This window comes from Asterias rubens, chromosome 5, assembly GCF_902459465.1.
Source record: "Asterias rubens chromosome 5, eAstRub1.3, whole genome shotgun sequence".
NCBI lineage: Eukaryota > Metazoa > Echinodermata > Asteroidea > Forcipulatida > Asteriidae > Asterias > Asterias rubens.
The window spans coordinates 857,724-881,121 of record NC_047066.1 but is presented as its reverse complement, the minus strand read 5'-3'; the positions used below and the strand labels follow the sequence as shown (position 1 = coordinate 881,121).

At 37.5% G+C, this 23,398-nt stretch overlaps 1 protein-coding gene across 1 annotated transcript in view; it reads right to left on the bottom strand.

The window, feature by feature from the left end:
* Positions 1–12,394: 12,394 nt before the first annotated feature.
* Positions 12,395–23,398, bottom strand: part of LOC117290677 (myb-binding protein 1A-like protein) — a 30,472-nt gene continuing 19,468 nt past the window's right edge. Inside the window, exons 23-35 of the mRNA XM_033772198.1 lie at positions 22,612–22,669; positions 21,464–21,580; positions 20,858–20,933; positions 20,262–20,311; positions 20,003–20,125; positions 19,616–19,686; positions 18,586–18,637; positions 18,218–18,286; positions 15,477–15,527; positions 14,985–15,041; positions 14,327–14,437; positions 13,369–13,487; positions 12,395–12,831 (exon numbers count right to left, since the gene is read on the bottom strand). Coding sequence (XP_033628089.1) covers positions 12,741–12,831; positions 13,369–13,487; positions 14,327–14,437; positions 14,985–15,041; positions 15,477–15,527; positions 18,218–18,286; positions 18,586–18,637; positions 19,616–19,686; positions 20,003–20,125; positions 20,262–20,311; positions 20,858–20,933; positions 21,464–21,580; positions 22,612–22,669 — 1,045 coding nt within the window. The 3' untranslated portion in view covers positions 12,395–12,740. The remainder of the gene's footprint in view (positions 12,832–13,368; positions 13,488–14,326; positions 14,438–14,984; positions 15,042–15,476; positions 15,528–18,217; positions 18,287–18,585; positions 18,638–19,615; positions 19,687–20,002; positions 20,126–20,261; positions 20,312–20,857; positions 20,934–21,463; positions 21,581–22,611; positions 22,670–23,398) is intronic.

Below are 23,398 nucleotides of genomic sequence, written 5' to 3'. Positions count from 1 at the left end.
TAGTCCTACGTCAGACTCGACAAACAATGCCGTGATTTCTCAGGAGGAATGGGATCCAATTTTGAAATGCAAATTTCAAAATGCAAGAAAAACTATTTTTTTAAACAAGTAAGGATACACAGAGATGGGTTTACGCATTTTTTTTTTTAAGTCACCAAAGTCATCAACATCACTGATGATGATAGTCTAAATCGTTATTTCCTTTTCCCTCTTCCTGTGACAGCAAATGGTTTCCACAGTGTATTTACGCAAAATTACATTACATTTATTGATAACTATTTGCCTTTATATATTCCCTCATTTATTTACACATTTTCGAGGATCCTATACATTTAACTAGACATTATTTTTTTCTAGGAGTTTTTCAATGTTTGTCTGATTACAACAGTCTACATAGTAAGCATACACAAAGCGCTGCATTATAATATTAATTTTGTCACATAGCTTTTAAGTACTACCATGTTTATATTTAACACCCCTGGCATCCAAGCACTTGTTTACTCAACACATTGCCAATAATGTGCTAATTTGAATTCCAAACAGCAATGGGCATCTGATTGATGTAACAAACTCATCATTTACTGGGGTTTGGTTGAATCCACTCCAGTGGGTCCTACAAGGACGTCTTCTAATCATTCAAACAAGATGTCATACTGCTTGGCAGCTCTTAAATGCAGGAATTGAAACTCTCCTTCTGGATGTTAAAGCTATCACAGACAACATTTAAAGGGCAAAAGATATTTCCTCAATGGTAAAACTAAGCAAATTTCCTGGAGCTGCTGGCCAATAGGGCGACAGATTTGTTCTCTCAACAAAACAGGGAAGTAGGCCTATCTTACTCCTCAATGGTCCAAAACAACAGTATACAATAACACTTAGCTCGAAACCTATTTATTAATTATGCTAATTGCTTTAGATCACCAAATGTGTGTTCTTTCATTGAAACTAACTCCTGATATGTTTAATCACTAGCAAATTAAAGAAATGTGCAAAATGTTTTCTCCTTAAGTTGCTTTTAGGCAAACTTGGTCGGTCATAATCAAAACTTAACACTTAATATAAGTTGACAACCAAAATCTAACAATGAGGGAAACTCTTTTTTTTTTTTTTGGGGGGGGGGGGGTAATATTCTTAGTAATTCACAACTTTTCTATATTGCAATGTTTTTCTAACCCCCCCCCCCTTTTTCATAAAGGATTGGGATGTCAGAAACGCTACAGAAAGTTCTCGAGCTCAACGCATTCAAAAATCTAAGCCATTCCTGTACAAATTTGGGTTCAATTTGGGCCCGTGTCATAACCCAAACAAACTCAGAGGAAGATAACAACCAATAGAGAAACAAGCAGTGCCATTCCACAGAGGAAATGAACTTGAACAAACTATAGTCTCTGACCCTGGACAGCTCTTCACAAACAGCGTTAATTAACCTTGAAATGTTGTGACGGTCTGCGATCCATGCCACTTAAATAACCTAGCCTACAATCAAGTGATTAGATAAGCGTTTATTTTAGTATCTATTACACGCATAGATTGATCCATTAAATTACATGAAGACAATGTTGTCTTTTGCATGCTAAATATAATTATGGATTAATGTCCAAAAATCCTACTTAACTAAAAGGGTTTTGTACAACATCGATAAGATTGAAAACATAAATACGCACAAATTTCCACATGTGTTACACAGTATAAAGGTGATCATCTTTCCTGGCACTAACAAAATCCAACACCAACTGAACACCCAAACTGTTGGACTCTGATTGAGGTGGTACAGTATGTCTGATCCAATGTAAAGCAGTTAATGTACAAGTACTCCAAGAGTCCCAACAGAATCAAACAATACTAGTTGGACTTTGAAGGGTTGGTTTAATTAAATACTCCACTGTGTTTGATTATTTTGGGAGATTTGGAGTTTTGTCTTTTATTTGGTATATGGTTAACTAATGCTATAGTATATGAAAACTAAGACATTAAGTTACCTAGGCAATGATGCAAGGCATAATTTCAAGGCCATTATGTTGTTCAATTCTGAATGTCAGAATGTATCCTGTTCCAATACATTGAAATCATCATTCAAGAACAACAAAAGGGTAAGGCACTTTTAAATTGACTTGAACATCACTAACTAATTTTTTTTCTCAAAGCATTTTTTTTTTTGTATGAGCAATTTGCATAGTCCTAAAAATCAAAACAAAAACAAAGTTAGAATTTCTCAAACTTTAGCACCAACCAGTTTGGTGACAATTAATGTGAATGAAATCAGACGTGTGTTTTTTTTAAATGGATCAACATCACTAATTGTGAATCAATTCTATAACATTAATTCAGTGTAATTAACTTACTGATCACCACGGTATTGAAAGCTGAAAGCAAAGGCCAGCATACCCATATTGAACGTACCCACAGGGACTTTCAGCCAAGCTAAATGTAGCTATATTACGGCTATTCAGAAATAACACTTTGATGAAAACCGTGAACATAACCCCCCCCCCCCCCCAACTCTACATCAAAACCATAATCTGTTTGGGCTAGCAGCACATTTAAAGAATTTTGTTCTAGAGCATGGCCTCCAAAGCCAAGACAAGGGGGAATCTTGGTGACCACGTCTTGTTCTTACCTGTGACTCATTCTGTGTTCCCTTTCTTTTTTGGTAAAGAATATTTGGTCTGATTTAAACACTATAATAAGAGCAGAAGTCAATGCACTTTTCAGACAATGCAGTTTCACATGTGAAAACATGTAGTTTGGAATCAATTTAATTATGATGTTGCTTTTTTTAGTGATATAAGCATCTGCCAAGGTTTGAAGTTCAGTGGAGAGCTAGTCAAACTGATTTTCAAATATCTCTCTCAATCTTAGTATTCTAATTGATTTGTAGTTATCGGACCCGGTTTGTTGTTTGTTGTTTGTTTGGGTTCCATAAAGAGCCTGAGATAAAGCATTTCTACTGGAAAATCTTAAAGTCCAGGCCTTGAATTTCATATTTAAGAGGGCATGGCCATTTTCATTTTCCAAAGGGCACTTCCATTGGAAAATCTTAAAGTCTATTGGAAACTTTTGAGGGCAACAAGCCATGGCCTCAATGCTTTTCCTGGCTCGTACTGGTTGTGTGCCAAAATTCCAATAATGACAAACATTTTAATAAATTGAATAAAAGAAATTACATGAATAGTGCTCAGGCCCTTCACAGTTGATTTCTCAGTCCTTAACTGTTTTTGAATTCTAGTTGGTTTAATATCGTTATTGTTTTTTAATTATTGTTATAAAAATACATAGTCTATTGCACTATTCTGTACTTGTGTATTGTGTGTAGTGCCCTTCTTATCCACTGTATAAAGCAACTCCTACATGGTTCTAGGTTTCAAGTCATTCTTGAATTGTTTTAGGTTTCACATCGTTCTTGAATGGCTCTACAGATTTGTACTCATTTCCTCATTGGTGCTTGGTTTTGTTATAGTTTTCTAGTAATTCCTTCGCGGTTCTAGGTTTCTTGTCGTTCATTCCTTCGCGGTTCTAGGTATTTGGTAATTCCTGACGATTCTAGGTTTCTAGTCAATCTTTTGTAGTTTTAGGTTTTTTAGTCATTCCGTTGTGGTTCTAGGTTTTTGGTTATTCCTTATGGTTCTACATTTCTAGTCACTCTTTTGTAGTTTTAGGTTTTTTAGTCATTCCGTTTTGGTTCTAGGTTTTTGGTAATTCCTTATTGGTTCTAGATTTCTAGTCAATCTTTTGTAGTTCTAGGTTTCTAGTCATTCATTTGTGGTTCTAGGTTTTTGGTAACTCCTTATTGGTTCTAGATTTCTAGTCAATCTTTTGTAGTTCTAGGTTTCTAGTCATTCATTTGTGGTTCTAGGTTTTTGGTAATTCCTTATTGGTTCTAGATTTCTAGTCAATCTTTTGTAGTTTTAGGTTTCTAGTCATTCATTTGTGGTTCTAGGTTTTTTGTAATTCCTGACGATTCTAGGTTTCTATTCAATCTTTTATAGTTCTAGGTTTCTAGTTATTCCGTTGTGGTTCTAGGTTTTTGGTAATTCCTTATGGCTCTAGATTTCTAGTCAATCTTGTGTAGTTTTAGGTTTTTTAGTCATTCCGTTGTGGTTCTAGGTTTTTGGTAATTCCTTATGGTTCTACATTTCTAGTCAATCTTTTGTAGTTCTAGGTTTCTAATCATTTCTGCGCGGTTCTTGGTTCCTTCGTCATTTCTGTGCCCTTCTAAATTTCTAGTTATTCCTTCAAAATTCTATAGGATTCTTTGTGGTGGTTCTAGGTGTCTAGTCACAAATCTTCCTCCACCTTACAAAGCTAAGCACCTGGAACATTCTTGTTAATACCTTCGTCTGTGCCCGCCTAAGTTACTCCCAATTGGTATAAAATCATCAGACTGGAACAATCCCATCATGTTTTTGGTCCAATTTATGTGATCCATCACTTAGAACATGATTCATTTCAAAAATTCTTATGAATGTTCCTACGACAGCTTATTTTATAATTAAATGTCATTATGGAATAGGATGTGATTCATTGACCATAAAAATTAGACTTAAGTTTACACACTTTATAAACGTTACGGCACAATGGTCTATCGAAGATGAACGATACATATAAACATAGGCCTACGTCTGACCGTTGATAACAATTACTGCGATGACCTTTTTAAAGGGAATACAGGCATTCAAACTTTTATACAACTTGAAATGAGAAAAGGTTAATAGTTGGTCAAAACACTGGGCCAGTCACAATAATGAGCCGGTCAGATGCTTGATCTGTTCACCTTTTTTTTATAGTCATTTCCTTGGGTCAGTTGTCCGTCTTGATCTTTCTTTTGAGACGTAAAACTATTTGGCCATTTTAGGACTGCAGTCATCGTTTACTTAAAATTTGACACGGGTTAAAGGAACATAAACTTGATCATAGGCCTACCCCTTGGCTTGGTGTAAAATAATTTCAACCACTCCGGGCTCCGTACCTTATTTTGTTGACTGCGCACTGTTAGTGTTTGGACTGTAGTTTGTAGTGGTACTGAACAGTCAGTGATCTAACCTATGGAAATCCCAACATTTGAAAGTGGATATTCGAGTTCAATTGGCTTCAATTCGGAGTAAGACCGACCATTTAAGTTAGTACTTCATTCAATTTTTCAATACACAAAAGGGGCAAAATTAAGTCTGAAAAATCATTGAATGGTAAACTTACCTCCAAAGCATCCAGTGTTGTGTAGCTGGAGATAGCAAAACCGTCAATTATATCCTCATCATTGGAGCTAGAACGGGAGTTTTTTCGTCTCTTGAGCCGGTGTCTCGTTCTTTCCCTAGCACCCCTTGGGGGTGGGGGGCCGTCATCATCATCATCCCCACTACCTCCATTATCCTGAGATTTATGCTCACCGTTTTGAAGCATTTGCATTTGTCTTTGCTTCATCTCCTGTGCACGTTCACGGCGGCGAGTTCGCTGCGAACATTTCTTCTTATCGTTGTCCATGTCCGGTTCACAATGGCTCTACAGACGCCCAGAGAATCACCCACGTCTTCGGTGGGGCAATTCCGGGAGTTCAGAGCCCCTAAACGGCTTAAAATCGGCCAGATTTGATGGTAAATTTAGTAGAAGCTTGAATCTAGGTTTCCAATAGGAAAACACTCCTCTTCCTTTCACATTCACTGATATCCATTTTTACGTTGAAACAGCCATGAAACCGCCGAGTACCAGCTATGTCCCTTTTTTTAGCGGATGAACACAAAACTTGCGTGAGGGCGCTATTGCATGATTGATTTTGATCAGCAAAGTAGAGAATAGACATCATGTACGTCCGCCAGAAAAATAGTTCATAATAATAATGTTAATTAATATACTATTTAATCTATTTACTGTACAGTCATTGTTACTTATGCGGTATTTAATAGTTATCTTGGGTGTGTAACTTCGGAGACATCAACCAATATTGATGAGAAAAAGATCAATCAATTAACAATGCCAGACAGGTGTCTAGGGGAAAAGGAACCACCTGATCAAGATGAGATTCGAACCAAGGCAAACAGTAACTAATGCCCCTGACCAATTGCCTAAGGCGTCATGGTATGATAACCACTCGTATAATATTTTGTGAGCAGTCTTTCATAATATTTCGTTATTAGTGCATTTCAGCGGCGTAAAATCCCTGGCAGTGTAATGTTTCACTGAGCGAGTGTATGGTTCAAATGTGAGACAATCCTTTTATCTGAAATTTCACTTGTATAAACTGTAATAACTATAATTTTGTAGTTTTGTTCAGTATTTTGTAGTTTTGTTATTTAAACGGAACACATTCCATGGACGAGTTTGCAGCCATGGGTAATATACATACTGCGAACCAATTTAGGGATGTGTGTCAGGCATACATTAGTGTCAGCGAAATGCACAGGCCTGGCCTATTATACCGATTTTCGGATAGGTTCAATTGTATTAATCCTACATAAACGACTGTAGACATTACAATAAAACGAACATTTGGACATTTTATTTCAGCATAGGTGGTAGACATTATTGCTGACTGGAGCGGAGTGACGTCCATACGGGAGGAATAATCCGTACTTGGAACACGCAATCTGAGAAACGTTTTATGTGTTTGAATCCCTCTAAGGCGAACCCTCGGCTGCCGCTTCCCATGTTGTTTTGCAAACTTGGGTGCAATCCCTTTACGCTTACCCACCTTTACACACCACAGCATGTAACGGTTGTATGGCTTCTGACTGGCACCCAAACAAAGATGTCGACAAAATAGACCGCCAACATAAAGCTATAGATAGCTCAGTTCAGTTAGTATCGGCATATTCATAAAATAGACCGCCAACATAAAGCTATAGATAGCTCAGTTCAGTTAGTATCGGCATATTCATAAAATCACGCTCAATATTTAACTTTGTTTCGTTCAATCGAGACAAAAAAAAGTACTTTTTTTTTGGGGGGGGGGGGGGGGGGTTGTACGTATTTATGAATTATTTACTTTTACAATCTATTATGACTGATTAATTTGTTGATTTATTTGACTCATCGGTAATAATACAACAATTATTTTATATATTAATTTTGTTCTTCCAATTCGATATTCAGTGCACTGAATTTACTTTTCCCTATTTTCCCCTCCTTTCTAATTTCTTAGAATCATTCTGACCTAGTTAGATAACTCTCGATTCTGATTTCGAAAAGACGGTCTCGAGAAGCGAAAGTGCCATCTTCGTGGAATTGTGAAACACTTAGACATGACGATGACGTGCTCATCTTGCTTGATATACGTTTTCGGGTAGAGAGACCCAAATGGAGTTGCATTGTAGAAGAAGATTTTTTGAGACAGTAGCGTAACTATGTGCCCCTCAAATACCCCCCCCCCTTAAAATCTGGACTTGTAGGATTGGAAATTATGCACAGTTTTAAAGGAACACGTTGCCTTGGATCGGTTGAGTTGGTCTCTGAAAAGCGTTTGTAACCGTTTGTTATAAAATGCATATGGTTGGAAAGATGTTTTAAAAGTAGAATATAATGATCCACACAAGTATCACTCAAAATTGCACGGTTTTCTTTTTACGTCGCGAACTATCACGGTCGGCCATTAAATTTATGGGAGTCAAACTTTTGACTCCCATAAATAGCCGACCGTGTTATTGGACGAGGTAAAAAGAAAACCACGCAATTTCGAGGCATATTTGTGTAGATCATTGTATCCTACTTTTACATCATCTTTCTAACCATATGCATTTTATAACAAACGGTCACAAAACGCTTTTCAAAGACCAACTCGACCGATCCAAGGCAACGTGTTACTTTAATGTAATAATTTCAATGTTATTAAAACTTTTTTTTTCAATTACTCGCAAAAAATGAGGCCTTTTGTTTTTACTGCACACAGGGCAACAAATTGCTGTAAATCTTCAACATGTACTAGCCCATCTTTCACTAAAAAACATTTTGTTTGGTCATTAATTTTTCCCATAGATTATAGTGTTTCAAAACGAAAAACATACACACAATTAATGTTTGCACTTGGATGGATCCCAACAATAATTCATTTTAATCTTTTAAATAACATATCACTTATCATGACGGATGCTTTCGTGCAATACCCTAAATAAAAGCTTATCAGGGCCTAACTTCTCAAACATTAACAAGTAGCTTTTTAAAAATTAAATCTAAATTTGTGGGTTATCTCGGTCCCGAATCAGACATATCATCCCTATGGATAAAATTAATATAAAATGTGCCAAAGCAAATGAATGTTTTTACAGGCAATGCGTTGAGTGAGTAAGTCAATACCCGGCCGAATGTCTCCGCTAGGGGGCATTGCAAAGAACACTTCCAAGGCCTACTTCTTAGAGGGTACACTTTTTGTGAATTTTAGTTCGATTGGTCATCAAAGTTGCAAGAAAATAATGGTGAAAACACATTTTGCATAGAAGTATGTGCTTTCAGGTGCATGAGAAAAGAACGGTGCTTCATGCCTGAAGCCCATCTCATTGTTTGGGTGAAAACATTACCCCTTTCTCACAAATGTTTTCTACCCTCACCTGTGCTCCTTACCATAGAGCAAGGGACACTGTTCCTTGCTCTATCTCCTTACCAAGTAAGTTTTTGAGGTAATTCGATTATTATAATTTACCCGCAAACCTAATTAATTTATGGAGTAATTACCGAAAGTACATCGTGCCTGCCATTTCGCTGAATGGGCGAGGCAACCGCCACAGTCACACACGCATCAGTGGAGTGGCTGTGATAGTAGATAACCATACTCCATGGGAAGACTGTTAAAGCATGCAGGTGAAAAGTGGGCGTTTTCGTCAGTGGAACTCATCGGGCATCTCAGAGCGCGTATTTATAGGGGTTTAAAGCCATTTTTATGATCACAGGCTTGCAATCGGAAGATGATATAACATTTTCAGTATCAAGTTGTAACCCACAAAGGATACTGGAGATGAAATCGGTTAATGATTGAAGAGATATAAATTGGTTTTGAATGAGTTAACTTGTTGACATAATCGTTTTTGTAATGAGCTTAAAGATTATCTCATGAATATGATTTGAATAATATCATTATATAGTGGCATAAGTTAGGCCATAGTAATTAGATTAATGCATAACGAGATAGCATTTTATATTAGTTATGGTTCTTTCCATTTCTTAAAGACACTGGACACTATTGTTAATTACTAAGAAGTAGTTGTTAATAAAAACTTACTTGGTGGGAACTGTTGATAAAGCATAAACATTGTGTGAAACGGCTCCCTCTGAAGTAACATAGTTTTTGAGAAAGAGGTAATTTCTCACTCAAAAAATAAAAGACTTCAGCTGAAGCCCTTTATTAATATTATGCACCTGAAAACATACAAAGTAAAGCAACAAGGGTGTTTTATTCTCATGCAAATTCAATTATCAATTGAGCCCAAAATGTTCACATGTTTGTTATTTTACGCATATACTGGTCTTTGGCATTAGGTGCCTTTTGTGCCTCCCACTCTAGCTCTGAAACGAACACACATTTTCGAATCAGCAATAAGAGCTGCAAGGTGGTTTTACACAATTTTTTGATTGATTTTCGCGCCGGTTTCGATTTCCGTTAAATTCGGAGTGTCGTCATTTCTGAGTATCTGAGATGATCGATGGCGGTATCCAAACTGGCGGCTTTGGCTACGAGCTACGACTGTTGCTAATGACGTCATATACTTCAACACATGATGTCACAGAAATCGAGCAGTAGCCATAGCTAGCTGTAGCCGCCAATTCGGATAAACGACCTGTCTTTAAAAACATTATCCAGCTCATTTGGGGCCGACTAAAGATGCGCTGGGTAGACGACATCCAATAATGAGTGCGATATCAACGAATACAAAGCAGCAGCGCTGGAAAGACAGGCTGTATTGGAAGCGATGCCAGAGGGTTACAACATCTGAGGAGACTGTGGGCAAATGCCTTTGTATTAGAGATAGAGAAAGCTATTAAAAAGAGAAGAAAAAAGAGTGCTTTCCTATGTGTTGGTCTAACAATGGTACTTTGTATACCCCAAGCGATCCTTGCCAGTGAAATGGTGGAACTGGCGTCACGTGTCATCCTGTATTTTAATGTTAACTTGGTTTGTTGTATCCCCACGTGATTGGGTCTTCTCTACTTCGTGTTGTAACCATTCAAGCAATAAAATACCTCCCTTGCTTATACAAAAAACAACAATTACGTTCACGATATTATATTACAAGACATTTTTTTTCAAACCGTCTCTTTGTCTTTCTTTTGTAACAGAATTGGAATTAAACAAATGAAATAAATACACAAAGATTCTTACTTGTCTTGATTTTAATCATTCATGATTAATTTTTACAACATTGTGTGCAATTTATTGATTATATTACATGGATGTCAAAATCTTAACATGAGAAATGTTTTCACAGTCCAAACATGATAGCAGCATTCATGGAAATATTAATGGGGGAAAATGATAATATTACATGGTACGAAAATGGTCCTAAAGGTCAAAGTATGTCAGTCAGAAGAAGCTAAAACGTAGAACAGTTCAAACCAGACAGTGACCAAGTGGAAATAAATTCCAAAAACAAGTTTACGAATTCATGTCTTCAAGTAAATGCCATCATCAAAGAGTATATAACTTGATTGTATAAAATGTGCAGAAAGCATTAAATTGTTGAGAATTGTACAACCTGGATTTGCATGAATTTAAATATCAAACCAGGATTATCCCCAGTGGCTTCTTAGAAACTACAGCCCCAAAACATGGAAATTGAACTTTCATACAAACATAAAAATAAACGATATACAAATGTTTATTTTCTAGTCTGCCTGATTGATTATGTTAAAACACAATAAAAAGTAAAATATAGATTTATTAAAAATTAAAATGAAAACAATCAAACAGTTTTGGGTTTTATTCCTTTTTAAAATCACAGGTGATGTAAAACTATTTGATGCTGAATATGTGACCTGCTGTACCCCCCCCCCCCCCCCCCCTCTTATTGTGTCGTCATTGTATTGTGATCTATGAATCTCAGGAATTCGTTAGAGTGTACTTTGGAACATGAAGATTGTGTTCAAGTATTTTTATTTTTGTTTATTATTATTATTTTTTTATTTGTCCTTTTTGGGGGGTGGGGGGGGGGGTGGTAGACACCCTCTGCCAATTTCAGAGTTAAGATTGATTTTAACTTCAAATCAATCTTAAATTCCAAGTAAAGTGTGATGTCACAATGGTGATTACTGACAGCTCATCTTAAGATGAATCTAAGTGCTTTGTGAAATCGACCCCATGTCCAAAAAACTTATGTCCATTCACTGTGGATGCAATGTTTAAAATATTCTGTCCAAATGGTCTGATGCACAAACTTCCTGTCTTTATTGAACCCGGTATTGACCCAATCCAATAGAAGAAAATGATTCATTTTCATTTAATTTAATCTGTGAGGCCTAGTAGTACTCTCAGAAAAGCAAACTTGATCACTGTACCATCAACCCAATGGAGAGACGACAAGGAAGTTTCCTTGATCACTGTACCATCAACCCAATGGAGAGACGACAAGGAAGTTTCCTTGATCACTGTACCATCAACCCAATGGAGAGACGACAAGGAAGTTTCCTTGATCACTGTACCATCAACCCAATGGAGAGACGACAAGGAAGTTTCCTTGATCACTGTACCATCAACCCAATGGAGAGACGACAAGGAAGTTTCCTTGGTCACTGTACCATCAACCCAATGGAGAGACGACAAGGAAGTTTCCTTGATCACTGTACCATCAACCCAATGGAGAGACGACAAGGAAGTTTCCTTGATCACTGTACCATCAACCCAATGGAGAGACGACAAGGAAGTTTCCTTGATCACTGTACCATCAACCCAATGGAGAGACGACAAGGAAGTTTCCTTGATCACTGTACCATCAACCCAATGGAGAGACGACAAGGAAGTTTCCTTGATCACTGTACCATCAACCCAATGGAGAGACGACAAGGAAGTTTCCTTGATCACTGTACCATCAACCCAATGGAGAGACGACAAGGAAGTTTCCTTGATCACTGTACCATCAACCCAATGGAGAGACGACAAGGAAGTTTCCTTTTAAGATGTGGGCAGGAAAACCCCCCAAAGAATTGTTCAAGGGAAAAGCAGCAGCCAGGTAGGGACTGAAAACCAATCCCTGTAGTAACCCCAGCAAAAATTATTCGGGGTAAAATACCCGAGTCCAAGCAACACCAGTAACAGGTGCACTGATTGTGAAACAATGCTGTACACATAAAACCTGGCATAATTACATGGAAACTACAGCATGGCAGCCATCTTAGCAGCCCTGACCTATGTTTCCCAAAGATGCAGAATAGCTTTAAACCTGTGCATAGTGGGTGTATAAAAGCCGGTTTATAGTCGGTCGCGCAATGGTCGCGCGATGGAAACCTTGCGCGCAATTTTTATGATCGCGCGTCAAGATTTCCATCGCTAGACCATCGCACTACCGACTATAACTCGGACTTAATCAGGTATGGTTTGCAGTAGCACTTTATGTAAATCTCTTATGAGAAGTGTTGTTTCTAAAAAGAACCGGTGGTTAACAACTCCTTATTATCTTTTCAGAAACAAGACAAATCAAAAGAGATTTACACATGGTGCTACCATAACCCTCACCTAGTTTGTTCCATTGTTGACTTCTTGTAACCACTAAGGGGTATGGGTCCTAAATTGACAAATATGATTTTTTGATTAATTAAAGTATTATATTCTTCTAGTTGTGAATGGATTTTGCTCGCTTGCTCTGTTTGTTCCTCTTGCTTTTCCTTTTGTGTTTCTTGCCTGTAACTTTAGCATCAGTGGGTCTGCAAGGAGAGATAAAATGGATAAGTACTTGAGAAAGTGATGAATAACAATAGTAGTAGTAATAGCAGACATCTGTATTGTGCAGTACATATGAAAACACTCTATAGTGCAAAGAACACAAATGGGTATTAAACTTGGATTAAAACACATATAGTGAAGAAGACTGTCGAATACAAGGAGGGAGATTGTTCCATAGTTTTGGAGCAGCGTACACAAATGCCCAATCACCTAGGGTAGCCCTTGATTTCCTTGATGGGTAAGACAAGAATGTGTGGTCTTGCGAACTCCTGGGATGGTAAGTTTTTTGAGAGAGTGATTTCATGGTTATGAGCTCCTGAGTGTACATTGGTGCTAAACCATGATCATGGCTTTCAAAGTTATAACCAGAACTTAAAATTATATCCTTTGAAAAAATATCTAGAAAGAGATTTTGTTTTTGAAAGCTGAATGTGTTTTTTAAAGAAACATTTTAAAATTTAATAGCTAACTAATGATATAAATATTATGCCTGATACACCACCCTAGGCCATGCTTACCTGTTAGCAAAGGATTTAAGGACACTCCTGACTGTCGAGGTGAGCTCCCCTGATCGACTTACTTCAACCTTCTTCTGGAGTTCCTCAAGTACCGAAGTCATCTTAGAGAAGTCTGGTAACTGTACTCCGTCAATAGTAAAGTATAGTGTTATACTCAGTTTCAATTATTTAAAGGAACACGTTGCCTTGGATCGGTCGAGTTGGTCTTGCAAAGCGTCTGTAACCGTTTGTTGTAAAATGCATATTGGTAGAAAGATGTTGTAAAAGTAGAATACAATGATTCACACCAACATGCCTCGCAATTGCACGGTTTTCCTTGTACCTCAACGACAACCGTGTTAGTTCGCACAGTAAAAGGAAAACCACGCAATTTTGAGGCAAATTTGTGTGGATCATTGTATTCTGCTTTAAAAACATCTTTCCAACCATGCATTTTAGTATATAAAAACCTGGTTACAAACGCTTTTTAAACCTCAAGGGAAACTAACTGGGTAAATTTTTGTTTAATGACTTTGGGTTAAACAAAGAAAAAAACGAAAAAAATGGGAGTTGAACACATGATCTCCAAATTAAGGTGTCAGCTCTACCAACTGAGCACTTTGTCACGATGTTGGCGGTCTCCCTATTTTCTTTTTTCAACCCCAAATCATAATTCAAATGACAGTCTCTGACTATTTGGCCTTGCATTCAGCAAATTTAAAAACCTACAGTGTACCTTTAAAAAAATGTCTGGTGTTGTGTTTATTTCTGCTTAGTAAACAATTTTAAAGAACTTGTTACGCTTCAAAAGTTCTATGAAATTGGGCCCTAGGCTAAAAATGGGTCATGTTGGTGGTTCACATAACCTCAAGACAGTAGATACAAGGAATTTAAAGAATAAAGCCTGACTTGAGAACTCATTGAAGTAGTTTTGTTGTAATTTCTCTGAGCTCCATGATCCACAGTGTAGTTTGCGTACCTTATCAATTGAGTGACATGCCATGGCGTACTCTCTCTGAAGAATAAAGATCTGAAGAAGAAACTTTGGTTTGATGACTTGACCCTCATCTACCAGTGCACTCTGTAACAACTACAAGAGATTAATAAAAGTACCGAATTAGGTCCCAAACAAATAACTCAATTGATAAAAACATAATTAAGACATAATGATGTGAAATTATCATCTTTAAGGTATGCTGTCCTTTGAAAAAATATGTTTTACATTCCACCCAACCACGACAAAATAAATAAATAAATAAAATAACATTTACAAATAAATTTGTACACAAATAAAGATTGAAACAAAATTTTAACACATTTTAAAAGATCCTCTAAACAATGGATTACAAATTATTAACAATAGCAATTCTTATTGTTATATAATTAACATCTATGCCAACTTTCTGATGTATGTTTTGTCTGGTCAGTGCAAAAATAGCACTTACATTACACAAGAGTTTAACATTTTCTAAATATGTAGCATCTCGTCTTTAATAGCCTGGATAACATGACGAGATATGACATTCTTGCCCGGAGCATATTTGTGCGAGATACAATAGTTTTACTAACTTGTGACATGACGCTTTTGCATTGATTCAGCAATTATTACAAGAGAAAGAAAGGAAAATAAGATCTACCTGTAGAGTTTCCTCTGTGAGTTTCTTGCTGGTTCTTGACCAATGCGGTGTTTCACTCTATTGATGGAAAGGATAAACAATGTTATCAAAGAACATAATAAACTAGTATTACTTTTAGGACACAGATATTAATTGATGTAAGTGCATCATAAAAGAGTATAATGGGATATGACTGGGATTTTAGACCACATGTTTCTGTTGCTAGCTCATAACTCAGGGATGAGATTTGACGGATTTGAAAATTGCTGAAAATGGCTTGCGGCTCTGTATTCTAGACCCAGCACCTTTCAGGTGTTACAATGAAATAAGGTTTACAGACTCCACATCTTTAGAAATACAAAACTGGGACTATTTCTTTCACATACACACTTTTTCCATTTGGTGACTGCTTTACTTCTTCCTTAATGAAAATTTGAAAGGCTCAAGGAGTTTTGAAGAAAATCCTGAATCAGGAAAATTGCTGATAAATGACACGCCTAGCTGATAACTTACTTGTACAGGTCTGCTTGACATGAGTACAGCTAGTAACCGACAGGCTTGAGTCTGAAACAAAAAGGAAATATTATGTATGTTATCTTCCCGCATTGAACATAATAATCTCATGATATATTTATGGTGTGTTGTGGCTGAGCAGTGTAGTGCGTTTGACTCATTGGAGGCAAAGTCATTGGAGTTTGGGTTCCAATCCCAGACATTCTGAGACCCAATTATTTAGCACCTTATAAGGGTTTACAAGGTGCTACGGCGCATACAGCAGCCACAGCCAGGAACACCGGGGCAAACCCCTTCACTTTTTGATAAGTGCACTGGGTTCTTTTACATGCCTTACACAACATATGGGACCAACGGCTTTACGTTCCATCCGAAAGACAAAGCAATGGTGAAGTGTCTTGCTTAAGGACACAAATGTCACGGCTTGGGATATGCATATGTTGAGATACACCAAGTGAAAAGACTGGTCTTTGACAATTGCCAATAGTGTCCAGTGTCCTTAAAGAAAGTGGACACTATTGGTATTTACTCAAAATAATTATCATCATAAAACCTCACTTGTTAACGAGTAATGGGGAGAGGTTGATAGTATACAGGCATGAGAATGGAGTCTCAGAAAAAAGAAGGAAAAGTATTTGGTAAAAAAAAAGAGACAAAATTGCGATGGCGAAGCCTGCTCGCGCAAAGCGCGAAGCCCTTACGGCGTGGGGTCCGGGGCCCGCTTTAGGGCCCCGGAAATTTTTTAGGTTGTAGATGCTCTCTGGTGCATTCTAGGCCCTTTAAGAGACATTTTGATTCATTAAATTTATCTGGAATGGTAAAACAAAATGCAGTACATCACTATCTGTCCAATGTTTCAGTTCCTTAAAAATGTAATAAAAGTTCAAACAATTTTGAATTCTAACAAGGGCTTTGTTTTTATTACGGTTACCAATACTCAAAGTCAAGTAATGACACATACATTTAATATTGGTTCACCACAGTTTGTAACTTCAAGCAATTTACACTATTGGTAATAAACATCTTGAAAAGAGTTGGGAAAAAATAACAAAAGAAAAAGAAAAACACTCATTTTTTAATATTTATGGTCTCCTTCCTGGTGCCTTGTTCTTTGAAAGAGCTTCCAAAGCCTTCTTTCGGGCAATCCTTCTCTGCTTTGCCTCGAAGGCCAACCTGCCAACCCTATCAGCAATAGCAGCCTGTCTCTTGAAGGCAGCCTTTGTTGCCGCAGGAGTCGCAACTTTCTTTTTCTTTTTTGCTGCAAGCACAGCCTTGTAGGCAGCAGCTGCACCACGCATGTTGTGAGTTAGATGGGGAGATGTTTTAAATGCAGTCAATGCATTCTTATTTCTAGCCAGCATATGGTATTTGACAGTTTGGATGGAGGAAAAGGTAGGTATGTTCATCCTGCAAGATTTAGGGTCCAGGATATGCCCCATATGCGTTTGTGCTCACTCTTGGTTGCGTGTTTCTGCAACGCAGTCCAGCCAGAGCTTCCATATCTGATCGTGGCTTGGCAACATGTACAAAATGCATCGCCAGCTTGATTAAGCTTGCGAAAACAATCGCCGACTAAATGCTGGTCAGGAGATCCAGGAAACAAAACTTTGCCGCACCAGCTCCAATTCCATTTATTCTTTATCGTTTTGTCAATTTCCTTGACATCAACAGCGGCATCACGTTGCACAAACGCTACACTGAGTGCCATTTTGACTCAGCGACAGCGGAAAATGTCTGCCATGTGCATGCCGCTGGTTGTGCAACAACATGTGTAGCAAATAGACTCGCACAAGTCGCAGTTAGTTATTTTGTTCAACACTAGCATTGTGATACACATCGCGCGCGCCAACCACACACATAAAACACACAGAGGACTTGTTCTTCACAGTCTACATGATGTAGTGAGAATTTGGCTGACTGCACAGTGCCCCGCGTGTATGAAAGATTGTATTTTACGTATCACGTCTTGACAAATTCTCCATACATGCGCATTTCGGTGACGTAAACAGTGAGGATCCGAATATAAGAAACACTTCGACGTCTTTTTGTGTACACATATTAAACACGGACGAAACGAGAAAGCGCACTTCCTTTCCATCCGGCATCAATGAATTAAATATGCATTTTCTCGGGAAATTTTCACAATATTTTTCAACATTTGACCTTAACTCACCTGGACCTACCCCCCAAATTTTATATCAAATTCACATTGAACTCGGAGACCACATATTTTGAAGTGAAAAATCCGGAAATCCGGAAAAATCCGGAAGATTCTCATGCCTGAGTATAAAACATTGTGAGAAAAAGCTCCCTCTGAAGTGACGTAGTTTTCGAGAAAGAAGTAATTTTCCACGAATTTGATTTCGAGACCTCAAGTTTAGAATTTGAGGTCTCGAAATCAAGCACACAACTTGGTATGACAAGGGTGTTTTTCTGTTTCATAGTTATCTCGCAACTCCGACGACCAATTGAGCTCAAATTTTCACAGGTTTGTTATTCTATTCATATGTTGAGATACACCAAGTGAGAAGACTGCTCTTTGACAATTACCAATAGTGTCCAGTGTCTTTAAAGCAAGACACTTAACCATCTTTAATTCTCATCACCCAGGAATAAATGGGTAAATGTGAGGATAGAGTTTGTAGAATGAAAAGAAAGGTTTTAACATATCTTTAAAATGACTTCAGCATCTAAAATGGAAGACAACAAATTCATGAAATAGAGTAGGATATTTAACTTACCTTTCTGTAAAGCTGGCAACCGGTAGTCATATACTTAACAAGGTCCTCAGCGAAGTACCATGCAAGATTCTGTTTTTTGCCAAACATGAAAAAATGCAATGGTCAGAAAGTTACAAATTAGCTGTTTGAATGTGCTTATTAGTCTAAAGAACCATTTACATTAATATAAATGCGTTACTTAGGAGGTTTTATTCTTTGTAAAGTATTCTTTGTTAAACCCAAAATTGTTTGAACTGCCAATTATCCCACATGTTGGGTGAGAATTTTGAACTTTATTGAGTCATCTAAAGAGAACGGATCAACAAGTCTTGTAGGTTAGTTACTGATAACGTTAAAGGCAAAACCCTGAGAGTCTGTTTTCTACTTACTGGAAACCTCTCTATCAGCTCAGAAAAGAGAAGAGGATGAAGACATGTTCCCCTGATGAAGAGAAGGATTCAATTGAGAATTTTATTTTATTGGATGCAGAAGTCATTTTCATTCAAAGGGTTGAAAACACAGTGTCCACAGATTTACATCAAACTCACACAGTTTGAAGATAATGATGGTAGAAAGCTTCCCGTAAAATATTACTTGCTGAGGTGCTGTAGTCTTTGAGAAATGAGTAAAACAAGCTACAAAAATAACTTTTGTCTCTAAAGACAAAAATTATTCTAGCATGTAAAACATATTTTGGTGACATTGTTATACTCATTTCTCAACTGCAGCACCTCAGGTAGTAATATTTGAAGTAATCTTTCTACTACCATTATCTTCAAACGGTGCAATTTTAATGTAAATTTGTGGACATTGTGTTTTGTGTTTAAAAAAGTACCCAAATCTTTTAATGAAGTGTGGCATAGATGTGGAAGGCTAGGTACAACTACGACAACCAAAATTGTTCGACCCACGTCTGACCTCAGTGCGTTCAAGTAGCTTTGAAGTCATTGTCGTAGCTCACCTAGGTCAGACCCAATACCTGTTCATAGAACAGGGTAACTTGGGTCCCACGCCATGATGAGAAAATGTCCTCCATGACCACCAATTCTTCAGTACTTCAGCGAGACACTTTATGAAGTTTGACACATATTTTCACCCTGTAACAGTGATTATGTTACAGTTTTATCAACTTAAGACCGATCTTAGCACTTGGGGAGTAAAAGTATGGTTACTAGTACATGAAAAAAGCAGATGAGCAGTATGAGTACAACATTTCAGGTTAACTCAAGACTAATCTCAGCCCCTTGTGCAAAAAGGACCAGTACTAGTACATGAAAAAAAAAGTATTTGAGTGAGAACCAGTAATTCAACTCTGGTTTACTCAAATTAGCGAGATGTGAGCCTAGGTGCTTGGCTTACAACAATAATTATACAGAAAAGAATGATTTCTTAAGACTGAGAGAGAAATATGTAACTCACCTGTGAGTCATGAAGTCTTCCAATGCACTGGAGTAGAGTTTGCCTATCCTCTCAATATCCAACATATTCGACTATGAAGACAACAAAAATACAAATTGTCAAATCTTTCACAATATGAAAAGCCCCCCAAATAGATACATGCTTTAACATATAAGAATGACCATCTCAAAAATGAAATTTCAATCGTGTGAAGTGAACTTGACATCACAGCCCTGTTTTCGTCGCGAATGTTTTGCAAGAGAATTTGCCTGAAATTTGTGAAGTCAAAATTCGCTATCGCATTCGTAGGAAGTATGAAGAGTGGAGGGGATCAATTTTTCTGACAAGGAATAAATTCTGAATCATCAATGTCAGGAGTGGTAATATAAGAGTAGAAGATTTAAATACCTCAGGTGCAGCAGCAGCAACAATCTTGCCTGAGACGCTTTGTCTTTTCTCTTCAGCTCTCTGATGTCTTGTCTTCACTGGAGATGGGTCTGCCATCTCCACGTTTCCTCTCAACACGCGAATCTAAAATAGGAAATAATATAAATCATCTAACTCCCCAGATGTGACCTTCATGCGTCTAAAGTTACCTTGAAATTCATTTTTTCATCAGGTGCCAATAAAAATTAGTACACAATTTAAACTATTGGTGAATAATTACCAGAAAAAGGCAGCCCGCTGATGCAAGGGAAACCGTCATCAAAGATGTCGCTGAAAGTGAAAGAAATTTTGTTTTAGTAATTATTCTAAGGAGTAGCTTATTTGAGTGGCTATTGCTGTGGCTATTGACTGCAGAAGACAATGTATTTGTACTCCTTGTTTCAGTGCAACAAGGTCCCTAATCAGTATCGCAAAAGGTCATACCATGCACATTTATAAATAAACAATTTGCTCTTTGTAAGGTCGTATCTCAGTCCATTGCTTTTGGGAGAATTTTAAACAAAGAAGCACTGCCCAAAATTCAAACTAACTCAGGGTTTTTTGAATTTACAAGTCGGCCAAGCTAACTGCTGATTTCACAATGTCTAAAAAAAGTATGGTCTTCTCGCTACCAAATCAAAGGTTCTTGATTTGCAATTTATAATCACAGCCATTAAACTAGTGTTCATATAAGAGAGATTGGCTGTTGCCAGCTTGATGTTTATATCCCCCTTTTGGTTGCTTAGGGCCTTTGCTTTACTCCCTTGATGGGAAGATCATCTCAACAAACAAACAAATAATCAAACAAACAAACTTGTCTAATGGTGAAAGAGTTACCTTTCTTGGCTATTTGCATAATTTCCTCAATGGTTTTATGCAGTGACTCTCTTTCTTCTGTTATGTTGTGTGGATACTGAAAAATAGAGTCACAAAATGAAATATTTCATCATTAAGTACAATTTGAATGGTTTCATTACCAATAAGATTAAAGAGGAAATAAATAAAATAAATCAGGGGTGAGATTTGATGAATCTGAACATTCCTGATAAGTGGATAATTGGTCCAGGTTCGCCCTTAACCACCCAGAATCATAGAGATGTTACAGTTTAGGTGGTTTACATATCACTTTCCATATCAACAGAAATACAACACTGATGCTTTGGACACCATGTGAACTATTTAGAATAAATAAATTTGTAAAACTACAAAATCAATTAATATTGATTGAAAATAAATGAATACTGATTGAAAAACAATAAATATTGATTGAAAAATCAACAAATATAGATTGAAAATCAATAACCATTGTTGGAAAACCAGTAAATTCAAATCTTCCTTTTAAATTCTCACTAAATATTTGGTAGCATCCCAGCCAGTTTCAATTAAACATGAAAATCAATCTAGTATATAAAGTTGACATTATTATGTTTTGTTCAAGCATACCTTTTTGACTCTGCAGAGTTTGTTGCGATAGATACTAACTGCCTTCTCAGATAGAACTTGCTGGTCTTTGTGAACAGACGCTACCTGAGCGACCACTAACAACGGATGCACTAATTTCTGTGGACATAAATTGGGTCAATTATTTGACAGGTATAGCTTTAATCAAGATAAGAATTCCAAATAGTGGAACCAGTGTCACTTTTGTGAAGTTTCCTTCATGTAAAGACATTTACTATCTCACACACCGACCGGTTGCTACCAACCGGTTAAAATCCCTTCAGAAAAAATAGCTGTCAAATGAAAAATAAAGATCATACCGTCAAACAGTTTTCAGAATAAGAAAGAGGACTCTTAATTGAGGACATGACTGTTCCAGTTTTCCTGTGGCAGTGTCAGATGGAAACAAGCCGTTGTAGTAAAGGTATTCGGACCTAGTACATGTAGGCGCATTTTTTTGACTACCACCTCAATTTCCACAAAATTTCATCAGACCTATTAACTGTAAGAATTATTGCAGGGAAAACCCAGGCAGCACCCAATCCACAAAGTTAAGGCTGTGAGGCAGAGCTTGCAGAGCTTGCAGAGCTTGCAGAGCTTGCAGAGCTTGCAGAGCTTGCAGAGCTGTGTAGTTTGCACACTTTGATATTGAAAATACAGGTCTTAAAGCCATTGGACACTTTCGGTAAACAGTAATGTCCAAGGCCCACACTTCGTGTATCACAACTTCTATATAAAATAACAAAACTTTAGGTTCAATCGGTCATCGGAGTCAGGAGAAAAAGGGAAAACCCACCCGTGTTTCCGCACGTTTCGCCGTGTCATGACATGTGTTTAAAATAAATCCGTAATTCTCGATATCGAGAATTGATATTGTTTTAATGTTTTCTCAAAAAGTAAAGCATTTCATGGAATAATATTTCAAGAGAAGCCTTTCACCACTACCTTCTGTAAACCCTGTAAGTTATTTGTAAATCTGTGAACCGAAAGTGTCCAATGGCTTTAAATAACACCGAGATTTGGTCTGGGTCTTGGTGTGCCAAATTAAACAACTATTGTAGAAAGAGAAAGATTTTCCATTGGAAGTGCCCATTAGAAAAGAAATTGTCTTCATCCTTAAAAGATGGAATTCTAGGCGTCTTGATACCTACCAGTATGAGAGGATTCAACTGCTGCCGTTTGATAAAGATATCCAACAAATCAAGGACCCTAAAAAGCAAAAGAAAAATAGTCAGTAGAGAGGAAGGAATGAGATCCTGAATCAATTGGGGCTTTTTTCAATGATGTGGAAAGATTCGACTAAACCTTTCCAAAACTTGATTTGCTTTGATAAAACCTTCTACATGTCACAAACCTTCTCTCATCAGACCGTACAGTTTTCTTTATTGAGTTATTTGTATGTGACCTAAATCTAAAGCAAATTTTGGTGAGGCATTAATCAGTACACACAATTTTTTCCAATTGTGACATCAAAAAAATTGCTTCGCTTTTGCGTGAAGTATAAACCAGGTTTTATGGTTTGAACAGTTTACTCTGATCACATTCGGAGCAAACCTCACCTATCTTTACCCTGCCCCCCATCACCTCACCTATCTTTACCCTGCCCCACCCCACCCCCATCACCTCGCCAATCTTTACCCTGCCCCCCATCACCTCACCAATCTTTACCCTGCCCCCATCACCTCACCTATCTTTACCCTGCCCCCCATCACCTCACCAATCTTTACCCTGCCCCCATCACCTCACCTATCTTTACCCTGCCCCCCATCACCTCACCAATCTTTACCCTGCCCCCCATCACCTCACCTATCTTTACCCTGCCCCCCATCACCTCACCAATCTTTACCCTGCCCCCATCACCTCACCTATCTTTACCCTGCCCCCCATCACCTCACCTATCTTTACCCTGCCCCCAATCACCTCACCTATCTTTACCCT